Source organism: Heteronotia binoei, chromosome 17, assembly GCF_032191835.1.
Source record: "Heteronotia binoei isolate CCM8104 ecotype False Entrance Well chromosome 17, APGP_CSIRO_Hbin_v1, whole genome shotgun sequence".
NCBI lineage: Eukaryota > Metazoa > Chordata > Lepidosauria > Squamata > Gekkonidae > Heteronotia > Heteronotia binoei.
This window is the reverse complement of record NC_083239.1, coordinates 15,205,832-15,224,486: the sequence shown is the minus strand read 5'-3', so window position 1 is coordinate 15,224,486 and position 18,655 is coordinate 15,205,832. Positions and strand designations below refer to the sequence as shown.

Sequence of the window (18,655 nt, the reverse complement as noted above, 5' to 3'; positions counted from 1 at the left end):
CCTCAGATACCCATGGATCAATTCTCCATTATACCCTATGAGAATCAGTCTCCATAGGGAATAATGGAATGCCCAGCAGACATTTCTCTCCACCAGCCCTGCTTTCTAATGACCCTGAAATTGGGGGAGGGCCTCCAAACTGGAGGATCCCCTGCCCCCACCTGGGAATTGGCAACCCTAGTGCTTGTGATGGGAATGAAAAGACAGTGGTTTGCATCCCACCACTCAGCTCAGAAAAGTCTATAGCCTTCCTCCAACCGCAGCAGCTTTCCCAGTGCTTTTTCTGTAGGAAAAGCCCAGCAGGAACTTATTTGCATATTAAGCCACACCCCCTGACACCAAGCCAGCTGGAACTGCATTCCTGTGCATTCCTGCTCAAAAAAAGCCCTGACCAGCTTTCCTCCAACTTAAATGGCTCTTTGAAGGGCAAAATAATTCAAACTTTGCTGATTAGGAAGTAGGGAATGCAGGTCAGTTTATCTAAAGTGGTTTGAAAAGCACTCTATCAATACCAAGCCTTATTGACACAAGTTAACTCCAGATAACATGCCCTTGGATTCCCACTAATCATGGTAAGCAAATCACAGTTGCCTGTAAGAAAAGGAGAATGAGTCTTTCCCCAGGACAGGTTGCTGAATGCAACAATTCAGTCATGTTGCAACAAATAAAAATTCTATTCCATTGACATGGGCCACCCGGAGAAACGCAAAAGGAGGAAAGTGAGTTATGATTGCAGCCCTGACTAAGACAAAATCAGAAAGTGACTCAGTACTTTGCTCCCATATATTACACCTAGTCACCTAAAGGTTGCCAGTTGCCATCTTCCCGGCCTACACCCTGTACTGTGCATTTAACATTGTCCTAATTTGCAAACATTAGTGGGTGAGAATTCTTGCATCTAGACTTTGAAAAGCTTTGCTTGCAAATGAAATTTGCTGTATTGGGCAGAATGCTGGAATGGGATCTAAGAGACCCAGGGTTCACTATGGACAAGCACAGCATACTCTTGAGCCAGTCTCAGCCCAGCCTACCTTCCAGGGTTGTTGTAAAGATAAAATGGAGGAGAGGATAATGATGTTGTAAGCCACTTTGGGTCTTCATTGGGAAGATAAATGGGATATACAAACCTAATATATATAAAATAAGAAAAAAATCAAAGAATTGCTCTCTGCTCTTCTGGAGGCTGAGATAATCTAATGGGCTTACGGAAGGGAAGATTTTGGTTGAACACAAGAAGAAACTTCCTAATAGTGAGAGCAATTTTTAAATATTGAATGTCCTTATTAAACAGAAGCATTCCTGCTTAATTATGAAGAATATCATGAAGGAATATTGAATTTGTCAGTGGGAGCATGGTCTAGTATTACCCAACACAGAAAGGAAAGAAGCATCCTGGGAAAATAGATCAGTATATTAAGACGTGAGATCTTGTTAAATTAGTTAAACTAACAGCACAAAAAAAGATTTAAGGATCTAACTAATGTGGCTAGAACATGGTTTTATGTATTACAAGCAGGAAAATTACTGATACGATTGTACATGATTTAAAGTGTGTGTGCTATATTTAGATCATATGTCAAATTCGTATGCATGTATTTTTAAAAAATGGCAATGCTACGTGTAGCTCAATATGCTAATTATTAATCAAGTTCTTTTTTAATAATCCAGTGAACTGATCTTTGATATGAACTGCTCTGATTTTCATGTGTACGTGTAAACTATTTTGTTAGAAGTCTGGTGCTTCTAAAATAGAGACTGTGCTTTGGATCTTTTGCATGGATCTCCACTCATGCAGTGTGAGTTTATTGCACCCCCCCTTCCCAGTGCAGCCAGAAATCCTGTCTCTGGGTATCATGGAATCCATATTGGGCTGCCATGGAAGAGGAGAGGTAAGGAAGTCTCATTATGAAGGTGGAAATTCTTGTATCCAGGTTATTGCATTTGGACATCCATTTGTACTAGGGATGGAGATCCCCTGGAATTACAGCTCTTCTCTAGACTACACAGATCAGTTCCCCTGGAGAAAATTGAAGCTTTGGAGGGTGGACTCTAAGGCATTGTACTCCACTGAGGTCCCTGCCTTTCCTAGTCTTCATCCCCAGATCTCCAGGAGTTTCCCAACCTCCCCTGCCAGTGGCCAGGGGGAACCTGTGGCAACCCTAATTTGTACCTACTGTATGGGTGAACAAACTGACAGTCAGAATTGTCACTTTCTTTAACTGGTCCTGCTCTGGTGCCTTTAACAGGGATTTAGCAGGTAAAGATCATTTCCATGGCATGATGAGATGAGACAATGACAGTTTCAGGGGTATCACACAATGGAATTCTTAGGCTGGGTCCAGACAGGCAGTATAAGCCGCCCAGGGATGGCTGGCAAATAGATCAAAAAAGTGTGTCCAAATGTGCACATCTGGCTCCCATTCTACCCCCACCCTCACCCCATCCCTACTTGTCCTTCAGTCACCTCAAAAAGGTACCACTTTGGAAGTAGTATCAAATTGGCAAGGTGTTTCTGAGGCGCCTCCCTGGCCATCTGGATGGCCAGGAAGCACCCGGGGAGTGGCGGACAGGCACATGAGTGTTGTGGACACTCCTCCAAGGCACCCACAACCCGTCCCTGTTCTGGCAGCAGGCCACACACCAGGGCACTTCTGTTTGTGCCAGCTCACTTTCCGGTAAGCATGCTGCCACCCCAAGCTGGCAGTCTGAACCCAGTTCCTTCAAACCATTCTTTAATTTTAAGTAACTTTCTTTCCCTGGTTCTTTGCTCAGGATCTGCAATGGACTAGTTCTCACTGAGGAAGTATACTAGTGAGGACTGCAGATATGATGTGACAGAATGCTCTTTTATTATTATTTTGCAATGCCCTGCATATAGAAAACCAGCATGTAGCCTAGCCTTTTCCCAGAGTTGCACAGGAGCACATTTCTGTATTCAGTCATGCAGTCAGAAGAGCCACAGCCCAGACATAGATTTTTCCACCTCAGCAAGGACTTGGGCCTCCCCAGGGGCGGAATGAGTCAGGATACATTAAAGAGCGGAGAATGGGTGTCGCTTCCCCACCATTTCCCAATCCTGTTACGGGCATAATGGATTTATATTCACATTAATTATGGCAGATACACAATCAGCATTACCTCACAACATAATGTGATCTTACCTAGAATGGTACTGATCTATGTACAAAGGGGACAGACAGTGTTTTGTAGTGGTCAGAACATCACACTAGGATCTGGGAGACCCAGGTTCAAATCCTGTCTCAGCCATGGAAGCTGGTTGGCTGACCTTGGGCCAGTCACACACTTTTAGCCTAACCTACCTCACAAGGTGGTTGTTGTGAAGGAGAATGATACAAGCCACTTTTGAGTTCCCCATTAGGGAGAATTAAGGCAGGGTATAAATCAAGCAAATAAATGTTATAACCTGACACTGCTTTAACCTAGCAAATGTAGCATAAAGATAGGGGGAGGCTGCTCCTGTTGAATTTTCACCTGTCCTACAGTTCTTATGGTCTGAATTGTTCCTCTCCTGAAAAAGGAGCCAAAACCCTTCATACGCTGGCTGCCCCCAACAATCCATAATACAGAAGTCTAAAAACTGGGATAAGCTGGAGAATGAATCAAGCCAGTGAATCTTAATGGAGAGTGATGTTCCCTTAGGGTCATGCAGCGGCACAGACAGGCGTGTTCAAAACAACATCCACTTATTAGCAAGAAGATAGGGGGATGGGAGCAAGCTGCTTCAGGACAAGAGAGCTCAGCGCAGTCTGCAGTTCTAACTAACCAACACAACTAACTGAGCCGGTACTCCACCCTATGAGACGAAACCAACACATACAAATATCAGAGGGGGGAACGGACTGTTCCATTGTAATACATACACCACATGGGGATTTGTTCCCGGGAGCTCTGTGCTTACTGAGTAGCTTCTCAAAATGAGAACTAGCTGACAAACCTGCTGATGTTGCATACCACTGATGACCCCCTGGCTAGTTGTGAAGCCACAGAGGATAAGGGTGGGGAGTTCAAGTGCACCCTCAGTTTACAGGTAGCAATAGTGTCTGATAACAGGCTCAGCCCAAACTCCACAAGAATTGACTGTGCCTCCCCCCATTTCCAATTTAAAAAGTGCTCCAAACTCTTCCGCAGCGCCTTGCATTTCCTCAAGATGATATAGCAAAGATTTCACTTGGCCAAAGATACTTTGCATATCGGTAATTCAAGCCAAGCACTGCCCCTCTGAAAACTGGTCTGTGGAACGTGGTCTAGTGAATGTTCTGTTTTTCTGGAACATTCCCAAAGCAAATGGAACGTAAATCATCAGCCACCTGTGAAATCTCAACAGAAGGGAGAGCCAGGCAGGGTAGAGTTAAGAGGAAACCAACCCTACCCACTTGGTGCGTTCCAGGGATATGAAAGGCTCCAGTTAATAGCTTACAAAGCCCTTTATTAAAGAACAGAAGGCATCTCCATGAAACTAGCTTGCTTAACAAATAAATTTTCTCACAGTCCAAGCAAAAAGCAGAGTTGGGCCAAATTAGGGAGTGGGTTTCATGTGGCTAAGTGGCCAGAAAAACATAGGCCCGACTGGATGTCTGATTTTGACAGCATCTCGAGGCGTAAAAGAAAAAAAAAATCTGCAAGTGAAGTTTTTCAGAGGATGCCAGTAAATGCAAGCATTTGCACACCCAGTGGTTGTTAAAGGCGTAGCTGCGGTGGCTGGTTGAGAAACTGGCAACCCAACTAGACCCAGAGGGTGACCAGATGCAGAGAAGGGCTGGGCCCCGGTAGCTTTCAGGTGTCACTTAGGAAGGAATGATCTGTTGTCAATGCTGAGCTTACAGCAAAAGTTACATCCTGAATTCTGGAAACGAAGTCTCTGCTCATTGTGTATCTTGTGTCTGCTGGGGCTGCCAGCTCCAGGAAATTCCTGGAGATTTGGGGGTGGAGCTTGGAAGGCGGACGTGGGGAGGGGAAGGACCTCAGCAATGATGCTGTGCCATAGAGTCCACTCTTCAAATCTGCCATTTTCTTCAGGGGATCTGGAGATCAGTTGTATTTTTGAAAGATCTCCAGGACCCACCTGAAGGTTGGCAGCCCTATATGGCTTGCCTGCCCATGGCACACCTACTAGCTAAGTGCTTTGGGAACACAGATTTTCTCTCTTGGTTTGGGACAGGGAAAAAACAAGGGACATTTTGTCAAGCACTGGCAGGGTGCAATATATGGCCGGTTGGCCATATTATGCCGGCCTGTATTGTGAAGGCAACCTAAGATGGTGTTGGGCTTCTGTGCCACAACGTCACAAGCTCTGTTTGTTATCCACGATAACCTCCACAATGGGGATCCTCAATGGGGTACCATGGCTATGATGCCTAGCTGCTTCTTCAAACAAAGTACCTCCCCCTCACAGAAAAGAACCAATCCCGCCTTTTCCCCACCTTAATTTCATTTATTGATCTCCATCCATCTATCCCATAACTCTCTCCCCAGTGGGGACCTAAAACAGCTTACATTTCCCCTTTTTTCACCCTTTTATGCTTTCAACAACTCTGCAGCCAGGGCCAGCTCGCCTATTACGCAAACTAGGCACTTGCCTAGGGTGCCAGGAGGGAGGGTACACTGAATTGGGCTCCCCCCCCCCAGTGCCCATGACAAATGGCTAGTTTGCCTGCCTGCCTGTCTCCCCTCACTGCTGCCCCACCTTTTCTTCCCTTCCCATTCCTCCCTTCCTTTCCACCCCTCCCTTCCTTTTCGCCCCCCCATCAGAGCACACCGGGCCGAGGCTCGGCCCTACTGGCATTGAGGCGGCCAGTATCTTATCCTTCTATGAAGATCACGCTTCACTCCCCCCCCCTTCCGGTTCTAGAAATGAGGGAGGAGAAGCCTACTCCAGCGCATTCTTCAAAGAAGGATAAGAAGCTGGCCGCGTCGAAGCCGGTAGGGCCAGGCCAAACCATGCTGTGCCTGCCTCTCCCCCCACTGCTCCTTCCCGCTCCTTGCACAATGCAGGAAACTCACAAACACCTCCCCCTAATTTCACAGGATCTTCATTGCTGTCAGATGGCCATCTAGCCTCTGTTTAAAAACCTCCAAGGAAGGAGAGCCCTCCACCTCCCGAGGAAGCCTGTTCCACTGAGGAATCGTTCTAACGGTCAGGAAGTTCTTCCTAATGTTGAGCCGGAAACTCGTTTGATTTAATTTCAATCCATTGAAATTGATGGCCAATGCAAGCTTTCATGATACAGTGGTGACTCAAACCCCCACAGTGGGGCCTCCCAAATCCTAGGCCAACATTCTAACCACTAAACTACACTGCTTCTCACAAGATCCTTCAGAACTCAATCAGCTACAGGTACAGCTGCTCTATTCTTGACAGATGCTTGGCATGCAAGCTCCCTACATTTTTGTGGTTGATCCCGGAACCTCAAAAGCAGTCATTTTGTGGTGGCACCCACACCCCATTCTCAAAATTCCAGGAGTGTCTACAGCAGGGGAGGGGAACCTCCGTCTCGAGGGCCGTATGCAGCCCTTGAGGTCACTTGGTGTGGCCCTCGGGGATTGCTGGACCGAACCAAACCATGTGGCAGCCTCTCTGGGGCCTGGCTGGCCAGCGAGGATCGTGGGGCCCAGATGTGCTGTGCAGCATCCTCCCCCGAGCCGGGCAGGGCTCACAGGGCCCAGATGTACTGTGCGGCAGCCTCCCGGGGACCTGGCTGGCCAGCCAGAATTGCTGCAGGGCCTGGAAGAGTTACTGTCACAGTTCAGTTTGCACTTGATTATCCCAGATGTGTGTGTGTGCCAGATTAGGCTCTCCCCACACGACTTCAAATAGAAAAACAATTATTTGCATTAATTTTGCTGGCCTGAATCATTCTCCCTCAGCGGAGCACTGTTTTTTAAGTTGATAATTTTTTATGGCCCATGAATGATGTTATAAATATCCATATGGTCCTTGGCAGCAAAAAGATTCCTCACCCCTGGTCTACAGGCTCAGTATAACTGGGGACTCCTAGCCTACATCTTATTCCTTCTACCCAAACCATCATTGATAAAGAGTCAATATATGGCCTTGCTTAACCAATTTGCTTATCACCTGCTGATTTTTGCCAGCCCAGTACCAGACCTCTTGATATTTTACTCTTTTGTTAGCTGCTTTGAGCCCCCCATGGGGGGTGGGGGAGAGAGGTACAAACTTTTAATAATATGCTTAAAAATTATTAGAGTTGTGTAGGTACATCTTTGTATTCTGTTGCAGTTGTAAATCCTCTGACACTGACTAGGACTGGTGTAGCAAATCAGAAAGTTCAGTTGCTGAAGGAACACAAACATTTCTTGTCCAGAATCTGTGAGTGAAAACAAAATTGTCAGTTTGGCTGGGGGATGCATTTTTTTGTGATTTTTTTTCCTTCTCCCAACAACAAATCCCTCCTTTTCCAGTATGTTTTGAATTGAACTTTTTCAGTGAATATTTTCACAGGGTGTGCTGCAGAGAGAACCTTGCCCTGCCATGTGTTCAGGCAGCCTTCCCTCATTTCTGGCATTCAGACAGGCTTGCCAACTTCCAGGTGGGGTCTGGAGATCTCTCAAAATTACAACTGATTTCCTGACAACAGAGATAAAAAATGGGCTGTGAATTGTAGCATTTAGGTGCAGAGTAAAGTATGGTGGCATCATTTGGGAAACATTTTGGGACCCTAATGATGCTTACTTGAGGACATGAGCTCAGCCTTAACTGAAAGCTCACCTGAAAATGAGATGAGGGTTGGGAAGATGGAAGTAAAGGACATGAAGCGGAGAAGAAGTTGCAGAGTGAGCAATGGATTGTGGGAAATGAAGGTTCAGTAGGGAATGTAGCTTTTGGAAAGTAGCAGTAGTCTTGAAGTGGGTCAAGACAAGGTGAACTGGACAGGAAGCTTTGGGAAAAGTTCATAGTGATTAAGACCAGGAAGTACTAGATGCTGTTGACAGAGGAAGACAGGAATGTGAGAAAGTTTGGTCAAAATATAGAAAGGCTAAAAGAAGTAGGCAATGGCCTGACAAGCAGAGACATAAAACAAAGGGTAGTGGAGACAGAGAGTTACAAAAGGAGGAGCCAAGAAGGAAGTAGGACTGGAGGAAAACTGGAAAGAAGATATGGGGCAGAGGTTAGCACAACATGCCTCCTGTCAAAACCCTGCTCAATGGCCCTCTTGCTTCTCATCGTAATTACTGCCTGTTTGCCTTAGAGTGCTGCCTGTTTGCCTGTGCAGTGTCAGCAATGGGGAGAAGGAGCAGACACCATCGTTCATTTTGACTTCTCTGTCTGGACAGCAGTAGAAACAGGGATCATAGTGAAAGGGCAAATCAGTGGAGAAGGAAGCCTGGTAATGGCAATTTGCCCAGAGTCCTCCAAAACCTAAACTCACATAATCTGATGACACACACCATTGGCAAGAAGGAAGTGGGCAGGCAAGGGTGGATTTGGACCCACAGACCAGGGAGCTTGGTGGGACTGGGGTAGCAAGGTATAGAGTTTAAACCAAAACAGGAGAATTCTGGTTTTGGTGGTTACTCTTGTTCTTGCAGCACGGTGAATTAAATGGGATACCAAGAGCCAAAAATAAGTGCAGGGGGTGTTCTGAATTTCACGTATTGATCTTAACAACCTGGCTGGGTTTTTTGGCAGCAAGCTTGAATTCCTACTTGATCGGATGTCATGTGGTTTCCCCCTGGCTGCCCAGCATCCCTGACTGAGTGGCAGATGCTGAATTTGAAATAGGGTGTGACAAACGAAACCCCTGCTCCTCACCTGCATCCTCGTTAAATGCTTCCCGGTTAGCTAATGAGGCTACAAACAGCCAGGGAGGCTGTGAGTCAGCGAGAAATGATTGCCTAATAATTAGTTGTCTCTAGTCACCTGGCCCAGATTAATAAATATTGTGATGCCAGCATTTTTGGCAAGACCAGGTTAGATGTCCTAATTTTTTTAAAGGCTATTGAGGCAGCTTTATAGCCAAGATAGGGCCAAGGTTTGCTGCTACCTCCCACCTAAAATGCCATTCTGGAAACAAATGTTTGAGTAGACTGACTTAGAGAAACCTGTATTATAGTATGTATGTACTCTTTAAGGCTATGAAAGCACAATACAATGTAACTATGTACAAGACTAAAACAAACATGAGCATGGCAGTTTGCACACACGAACAAGTCCATGATGAACTATGAGAGGGGCAAGGTCCAACTAAAACTTTCCCTGGCATCATGTGATCCTAACTATCCCTGTGAACCTTCTGTTCTCTAAAACCATGAAGGGTCCTCCGTGTTTGGGTGGTAAGAGAGGGAACATTGCACTGCCTTTTCTGATGTGGCTACCTTGCATGTTGTCCACAGTTTTCTGAAACTGACCTTTCAGAGAATCCTATGGGTTCTGCGGATTGATGGTATCAACAGCGTTTTGGCCATGCAAATGCAGACCACGTGGCTGGGTTCTTAGTGAGTTGGATCTGGGTTCTCCAAACTGAACTCAGGTTGCCTACAGCCACTGCAAAGGCTTCTCTCTCCACCCCCCCCCCACACACACACAAGCCAGTTTTTGCTGACCTATGTTCAAAAATGGGGAAATAACTCCCCCTACAGCATAGTTTCTTTATGGAAAAATGGCTTGGGGGGGGGAGCAGGAGTCCACTCACCCACCCATGACTGCATCCTGAGCCTGGGAACCCTGACCCAACTTGTTAAAAACCTGAACTTATGGTTTGGCCCTTAGTTTGCAGCTATTTGGTGCATAACTCTGGAACCAAAGTACACATTACAGTGGCCATGGGTCCAATCCATGGCCTCCGCTGCCACGTTTAAGGAAAATGTATTCAGTTAAAAATTGCTGCCATAGGGTGTAGTGATGGACACAAGCATAGAAGATGGCTTTAAACAGAATTAGGCTGCAGTCAGATAAGAGGTTAAATCCAGGGTAGTTGCTGTTGCCCTGTGGATTTAAACTGCAGGTTCCGACAGCAACATCTGCCTCCAGTTGTTGGCACCCAGTACTCATCCACCTTGGAGCTGCAGTTTAAACCCACAGGGCAACAGCAGCTACCTTGGATTTAACCTTTTGGTCTGACTGCAGCCTAATTCTCTTTGAAACCATGGTGACGAAAAGGAACCTCCACATTCAAATTTAGTAGACCTCTGAATGCCAGTTGCAAAAAGAACATCAAGGCCAGACCAGCAGCTTGGGGTGAATAGGAGATGCCCAAATTGGGCCAGATCAAAATGGAATGGTGGAAGCCTGTCCACACACTCCCCTGCAAAGCACCCATATTCTGCGTGGGAGGTGCTTTGGCATGGTCAGACAGATATAACACACTGTTATATATGTGATCAGTAATGTGTCTAGTATATGGAGTTCTTGCCTGACGCATTGGAGCCTGTAGGACCAAGCTTGGGGACTCGGGAACAATGGACAGTAGGATCCAAATCCCTGCTGCCCTGCTCCAATCATGGGCCCCCTGCTGGTTTGAATGGTCCAATAAGACGCTAGCGCAGGAACCTGGAATGTATATATAGTTGGCCCTGTTGGCCCAGTAGTTAGCCTTTGAGTGCAGCCCTATATGATGCTGTATTGAATAAAGAGCTATGTTCACTACCACCTCGCCTCATCATTGCATGGAACCCACTATATTATACACACCATCCCTGAGCTTGGTTTGGGTTTCTTTTTTCCCCATTCATTTCAGTGGTTATGCACATATGCACCCATGCGCTTATGTGCTTGGAAGCAATATTAAAAAAAAAAAAAAAAGCCGGAAGCAGCTTGGGGTGGCCTGGTAGGTTTATCTGCCTCGCTTGCACACTCCGGTGTTCAGACACCGGAAAGGTGGATGGCATGCAGTGCAAAAATTTGTTGCCACTTCGGAAGTGGTAGCTTTTTGAGCCATGTCAGGGACGCCTAAGGACAGAGTGAGTACAAGAGCGGGGAGGGAGGCAGATCTGCTTGTTTCAATGTGATTTCTTTTATCCATCTGGGAGCCGTCCCTGTGTCAGCTTTAAGTGCCTATCTGGAACCAGCCCAAGTAAAGGACTTTATGCCCTACCGTTGGACCTCCAGAGGAAATAGTTGGTCATTGTGTGAGATGGGATGCTGGACTAGATGGACCACTGTTCTGATCCAGCAGGGCAATTCTTATGTTTTTATGGTGCATGCCTATGGCTTTTGGGGCAGTTTAAAAGGCATGGAGTGAAGGAGAACGAGACAGCCTCGTGTTGCCACAGCTTGCTGTAATGTTTACATGTCTCTATTTTTCTCTAAAACAGCATCAGCAGCAATTAATTGAACCTGTGTACACAGTAACATGAACATGTAGTTTGGTCCATAGTGTCTCTCTCTACAACTTCTAGGGGGGCGGGACTTCTGTCAGTGTTGCTTAGTATTAGGGATGCTCAAACAACTGCTGGTTCAGTTCACAGTCTGGTCACCGTTCGTGAGCAGGGAGCAATTTTTTTTTTTTTTAGTAGTTCAGCTGTGAGCAGCTGCTGTCTGTTTCATGAAGTACTTTCTGCATGTTCAAACAGTGTACAGCACAATCAGCATCATTTTATGCATGCCCATTCTCATGCAGTCCAATGGGAATCACATTCCTCCCCCTCCCAGACTTGTCTGCTTGCACTGCTCAGCAGCCATTCATTCAAATCAAGAATAAGCAGACCAGCCAGTCAGCTAGTGATTTTAAGTGAATAGTGGCCGGAGCTTTTTTTTTAACAGGAATGCTCAGGAACGCAGTTCCAGCTGGTTTGGCATCAAGGGGTGTGCCTTAATATGCAAATGAGTGAAACAATGGTGACATCAGGGGGTGCAGCGTAATATGCAAATAAGTCCCTGCTGGGCTTGGAGATCTGGGGGTGGAGTTCAGGGAAGGCAGCCTAGGGAGGAAGGGAGCTCAGCAGAGATTTGATCCCATAGAGCCGACTCCAAAGCTGCCATTTCCTCCAGGGGAACTGATCTGTGGAGAATGGAAATCAGTTGTAATTCCAGGAGAACTCCAGGCTCTATCTGGGACATTTTCATCTACAGATGCAAAAGCAGCCATGGAGTTTCTGGCATTTCCTAAAGAAGCATGTTGTCACTCCTGGGGTGTTCCCAGAAGTGATGTCATGCCATAGTCCCAATGAACATTTTTTAATTTTTTTTTTCTCCCACTGCCACTCCGATCATCAGTAGAAACAGGAAAGGGGGGGCAGGCAATCCTTGTTGAAAACAGTATATTCTCCTCCTGAACATATTTGCTAAGAAATTAATGGCTCATTTTGTCAATATATCATTCCTAATCCTCCTTGGCTGTCTCCAGATATTCTTGCAAGTTAGTCTCTGTGTTAAGGATGGTCTGGACCAATTTCTGCCAGGGCAGCAGGAATACTGCTTGGGACCATAACTGATGGGTGGAGGATGACACCTGTGGCTTTCAAAGGATGGGATCCGGTAGGTGGATGACTTTTCAGCATTGTTGTAAGCAAATTCTGCCAGTAGGAGTAGCTTGACCCAGTTATTCTGGCAGTGGTTGAGGAAGTGTCCCAGCTATTTCTCAAGCTCTTGGTTTGCTTGGTCTGACTGCTCAGCTTGCAAGTGATAAACAGTAGCAGTGTGAGGTTAAACTACTGGCAGATGAGATTTCTTTCCAGACCTTAACAATAAATTGAGAACCCATGTCAATGTAGATGTGTTCAGGGAGGCCATGCAGACCTGTGTGATAAGAATCTAGGCTGCTTCAATTACTCTGGGAAGATACAATGTAAGGAGAGTGTGAATAGATCTTTATGTTGAATTGGCCTACCACTGTCAGAACAGTACAATCAAGAACCAAGCTGTATATGCTGGGGGAGGACAGTTACCCAAAGGTCTAGGCAAATTTCCAGAGAGCAATCTTGGCAGACCAGCCTCTCCGTAGGGTCATTGAATTGCTTGGTAAATACAGCCATGGACCTATCTGGACTAGCAAACACTTCAGGGCTGTGTTTCAGTGGGGCAGTACCCTCGGACAGAGCTTCCCCACTGTGTACAAGGAAGACAAGCCCCAGCTCCTGTTTGTAGTAGGGTAGGCTTGGCTATGCAGGGAGAAGAACAATGTGTACAATTGCATCCCAAGTGCTGCAGAATTTGCAAAACATATTGTCAATTAATTCTGTACTGCTGCGTCATTCACTGAATGTCTTATGCTGTAGGAGTACATTGTTTTCGTTCTGTAACCCACCTTGCATATCAGCAAAAAAAGGTCAGTAACAGATCCATAATGAACAGCAAAGGCTATGCTGGGGACAGACCTCCACAGAGCAGAAGCCCAAAGCTATGCAGGAGCATGGCCAAAGCCAGGCAGGAGGTCAGAGTCCACAGACAGTCCATGTCAAAGAGAAGGCATGAGGTCAAGGGTCAGGATCATCAGAATAAGAGCCGTATTCACACTGCAGAAAAGATGCTCTGAGAACCACTCTAGCTCTCATGAGCTCCTTTCCAGCATCACCAGGCTAGGTGTTCTTACTCTACTGACACTGGAAGATGCCGTGGTGCAAAGGAGATGGGTCCAGAAGTTCTTACTGTGTCAAAATGCTGTTATAGGCTTTCCAGTCCCCATATCTGGGCAGGGGATTCCACAGTTTTGCAGGCTCCTCCCCACCGCCAGCCAGCCAGCTGGCTGTGGGGTGGAATCCTTGCCCCAATAGCCAAGATGTGCCTTTAGATCTCAGGCAGCTTCAGAAGCTTCTGTTTTGGAAGGGGTGTGTGTGCCTTTAAATCTCAGCTAGACTGAAGCTGCAGTGGGGCCAAGCAGGAAGAGAAAGGAAGGAAGCCAGAGAGCTCAGTCCCTCTGTTCATTCCTTTCAGAAGCTGTTTGGGTAGTAAAAAGGATAGTAAGGAGTTAACTAGAACCTGAGTATAGGATAGCGGAAAACTTCACCCCCTAGAACTCTCTCCATAAGTTGGTTGAAATACAGATTGTTACATTCAGCAACTCCAGTGAGTAAAGCTATCTATACCATTGCCCCAAGGAGATCACAAAACTGTGGGCATCCAAAATGTTTATTTTCTCTGCTTTGTCTGTGTGTGTGTGTGAGAGAGAGAGAGAGAGAGAGAGAATGAGAATGAGAATTTATTTTTAGTGGAATTGCAGCTGCTGTGGAGCCATTTGAATGCAAAAAAGAGGTGGAGGAAATGAAGACTATTCAGGGGAACTGCACTGCTGTATTTTTATTTGTTTTTAGGGAATAGGAAAGTCTTCCAGCTTCACCCCCAAAGTCCCCAAATATTTCCTGACTTGGACCTGGCAGCCCTCTGTTGTTATAGTGCACATGCACAGAGCATGGCTCTAGTGCTGTTGGACTCAGGCTCTGGGTTCAGTTCATTCCCCCAGCACCTGACACTGTTCAAGACGGTGGTTCTTTCTTTGGCCAAAGGATGAACTGTATTGGTATCTACTATACTGACCAAGAAGTATCAAGCTGAAGTCCAATGACACCATGAAGACTAACACCATTTTACTTTGCTTTAGTGTGAAATGGTTATTTGTTTTTATTTAATAAGCCACAGCCAGGTTCCCTGGAGAGGCAGCGTAAAAATTTGCTAAATAAATAAATCCATAGCAGATATATTAGATACATAAAGGTACAGGCAACAGAAAGAAGCAGGGAGATGATACAAAGGAGAAGGACTGTTACAAACAGTAACTGATCAAAAAGAATTCAGTCGATTCAGAGTGGGTGAGGGCCACTCCCAGCTGTAAATAGATGTGTACAATAAAATCAGGGCTTTTTTTGAGCAGGAATGCACAGGAACGCAGTTCCAGTTGGCTTGGCCTAATATGCAAATGAGTCCCTGCTGGGTTTTTTCTACAAAAAAGCCCTGTGTGAAACAATGGTGACATCAGGGAGTACAGCCTAATATGCAAATAAGTTCCTGCTGGGCTTTTTCTGCCAAAAAAAGCCCTGAATAAGATAAACATAAAATGAGATCAATCAAAGAGAGTGAACTGTGAGGCATGACAAGCAGAACTAATTAAAATCTATAAAGGCAGGGCTGCCAGTTCTGGGTTAGGAAATGCTTGGAGATTTGGGGGTAGAGCCTGTAGGAGGCAGGGTTTAGGGAAAGGAAGGACATTAGCAGGGTAATGCTCCAGAGAGCAATCTAGGCAGACCAGCCTCTCAGTAGTGTCATAGGATTGCTTGGTAAATACAGCCATGGGTCTATCTGGACTAACAAATACTTCAGGGCTGTGTTTCAATGGGGCAGTGCCCTTGGCCAGAGCTTTCCCACTGAGTGCTAGGAAGACAAGCCCCAGCTCCTGTTTTTCAGTAGGGGCTCACGGAATCAGACTCTCAACTCCAATCTTTTTGAAGCTTATCTGGGAGAACCGGGTTTGATTCCCCACTCCTCCACTTGCAGCAGCTGGAATGGCCTAAGGTCAGCCATAGCTCTCATAGGAGTTGTCCCTGAAAGGGCAGCTACTAGGGCTCCCAAGTCCCCCACTACCTATTGTACCATAGAGTTTTCCCTCCCAAATCACTAGAGCATCCGGGAAAACCATAGAGTTTTCCTGGAAATACCTAGAGCAGCTGGCGAGTGACATAGCCAGCGCGATGGCATCACTTCCAGGTGATGTCATCGCACCGGCGATGTTGGGGGAGGTTCACTCTGCCGACCCAATGTGGGCCAGCAGGTTGGGAACCTCCAGGCTGGGAGAACCCTCGCCCAGCCCAGGGGCTTGGCAGCCCTAGCAGCTACTGTAAGAGCTCTCTCAGCCCCCACCTACCTCACAGGGTATCTTTTGGGTGGGGGGAAGGTGAAGGAGATTGTGAATGCTCTAAGACTCTGAGATTCAGAGTATAGGGCAGGATATAAATCCAATATCATCTCCTCCTCCAAAGCTGCCATTTCCTTCAAAACAACTTATCATTGTAGTCTGGAAATCACGTGCAATTTGTTGGGGGCAGGGGGTATCTCACCGTGGCAGGATTCATGTCCAGTAGCATCTTAAAGAGCAACAAGATTTCCAGAGTATAAACTTTCCAGAGTCAAAGCTCACTTTGGACTGTTGAAGGCTTACATCCTGGAAAGCTTGTTTCTCTTTAAGGTGCTGCTGGACTTCAAATTTGTACTTATACTGTAAGCCAACATGGACCTATCTACATAAAAGGTATCCAAGAAAGTATTTTGCACCAGTATGTGATATTCCATAAGTATTCCATGAGCCACTTGTGGGAAGGGCGGGATACAAATCCCGAATAAATAAAAATAAATAAAAGTATCTGAAAACAAGCAAGCATCCAATCACAAGTTACTAATTTATCCACTGACAATTTCCAGCTTTATGAACTGGCTGAAAACACTTACCTGCTGTTCTTGTTTCCTTCCCCAGGCTCAGGTGAGCAGGGCCTCCAGAGACTTCTGCTGCCATGGACTGGAAGACCTTACAGGGCCTGCTGAGCGGGGTGAACAAGTACTCCACAGCATTCGGCCGCATCTGGCTTTCTGTCGTGTTTGTATTTCGGGTCCTGGTTTTCGTAGTGGCTGCCGAGCGAGTTTGGGGAGATGAGCAGAAGGACTTTGACTGCAACCACCGGCAACCTGGTTGCACCAACGTTTGCTATGACCACTTCTTCCCCATCTCCCACATCCGCCTGTGGGCTCTGCAGCTCATATTTGTCACCTGCCCCTCACTGCTTGTCATCATGCACGTGGCCTACCGTGAGGACCGGGAGAGGAAGAACAGGGAGAAGAATGGAGAAAACTGTCCCAAGCTTTATAGCAACACAGGCAAGAAGCACGGTGGCCTTTGGTGGACTTACCTCTTCACCCTTTTCTTCAAGTTAGCCATTGAAATCATCTTCCTCTATATTCTTCATAGGATATGGGACAGTTTTGACCTGCCACGTCTGGTCAAATGTGAAAACTTGCCCCCATGCCCAAACACTGTGGACTGCTATATTGCACGGCCAACAGAGAAGAGGGTGTTCACCTACTTCATGGTGGGTGCTTCTGCCATCTGCATTGTCCTCACCGTGTGTGAGATCTTCTACCTCATCTTCAAGCGGGTTGTCCGGTCAGCACAGAAGTGGAAGACGAACAAGAAGTCTCTCTCTTACAGCAAGGCATCCACCTGCCAGTGCCATTTGCGATTGGAGCAACCGCTGGATGGAAAAGTAAAGCTGACACCTTCAGAGGCACTCAGAGCCTCTGCCCCTAACTTGACTTTAATTTGAGGGGATGGGAGGAACCCCAGATGGCTGACTATTGTTAGGATGGTTCCACTTTAGGAAACATAGGATGGGGAAAGATGGTTTGGAATGGAGGTCACCCCTCCACAAAACATTGCCAACTGATTCTTCCACCAGGGAGCAGCACCACCATGTTGCAGAAGCTTAAAGACTAGGACATAGTCCTCACATTCTGTTTACATGAAGCTGTAACTGCTCTTGAGATAAAATGCATGGCTCAGACATTCCAGCACAAAATGTGGTTTGTGTACCACTGGAGGATGTTGCAACCCTTTTAAATCCTAAACAAAATATGCACTCCAAGTTGCTTTATTTCTCTGTCTTGTAAAGATATGACTAATAGATAGTTGCTAAGACAGCTACATCTGTCTAACATGCGTTGTGGTGACCCCATAGAAGATGTGGCTAAAAAGCTTCAGTTCCTTCAGCTGACGTATGAATGTTTATAGAGTGCTGCAAGGGGTTGCTAAAACAGGGCATAGCTTGTTAATTAGAAAGATTGATGGAGCAAACCTCATTTGGCTTTCCTTCCCCTGCAGGCCAACCTTCTCCAAGAGAACCAGCTCCTTGATGTCCAAAGCTCAAAGCCACATAAATCAACTGGACAAGTCTGTGGATCTGCTACCAAACTTTCATCTGAAGGGAATTCAAAGAAAAGCAGTGTCTGAGACATTTTGACAGAAGCCAAAAGAGATGCCATGAGCCAAATGTATTGTGACAAGGAAGGGGCTGGCTCATCACTACATAATCTATGCTTGCGTTCACATGAGCGTAATCAGCATTAGATGCCTCTGCAAAGACTACTCTAGAGCAAGTGCCTTATTCCTGAACTGTCTACACACTGTTTTTATACAAGACCATGTTTCACCAAAGGAAGCCTTATGAGTTAAGCCTTTGCTATGCTTTCTTGGGAGAAAGTAAATTCTCCTTCCTGTGACAGAACAGGAGCATCCTGGGAAGGAACGAAGAGGAGCTTACCTGGTAGCAGTTAAGCTTGCCTCTGGAAATAGGGCCTAAGGTAAAATTTGAAACAAATTTGGGATGTTCCACCTCAAGGGAGATAGGGTTGCCAACTGCTCAGAGAAATAATGTCCTGTCTTTTTAATGCATGTTCAGTTTGATGTTATTTATCTGGTGATGTTATTTACCTCTATGCCACGAAAAGTCTCCACTGCCAATTTTTACACAGTGAGCCATAGTTAACAGTACTAGACATTTTTCCAGGGTTGCGAAACCCCCTTCCCCAGTGGGAGCAGGGGATCACCTGTTTGGACAATAGTTACCGATCCCCAGTTGGAATCAGGAGATTCCCTGGTCTGGAGGCCCTCCTCCTACTTCAGGGTTATCAGAAAGTGAGGGGAGGTTTGAATGTCCACTCCATTATATCTTATAGAGATGGGTCTCCATAGGGCATAATAGA

General features: G+C 46.2%; 1 protein-coding gene across 2 annotated transcripts in view; it reads left to right on the top strand.

The window, feature by feature from the left end:
• Positions 1 to 18,361, top strand: part of GJB3 (gap junction protein beta 3) — a 29,648-nt gene extending 11,287 nt beyond the window's left edge. For both annotated transcript variants that reach the window (XM_060258182.1, XM_060258183.1), the window contains exons 2-3: positions 16,377 to 17,160; positions 17,775 to 18,361. In XM_060258182.1, coding sequence (XP_060114165.1) covers positions 16,414 to 17,160; positions 17,775 to 17,903 — 876 coding nt within the window. In that variant the 5' untranslated portion in view covers positions 16,377 to 16,413 and the 3' untranslated portion in view covers positions 17,904 to 18,361. The remainder of the gene's footprint in view (positions 1 to 16,376; positions 17,161 to 17,774) is intronic.
• Positions 18,362 to 18,655: the final 294 nt, after the last annotated feature.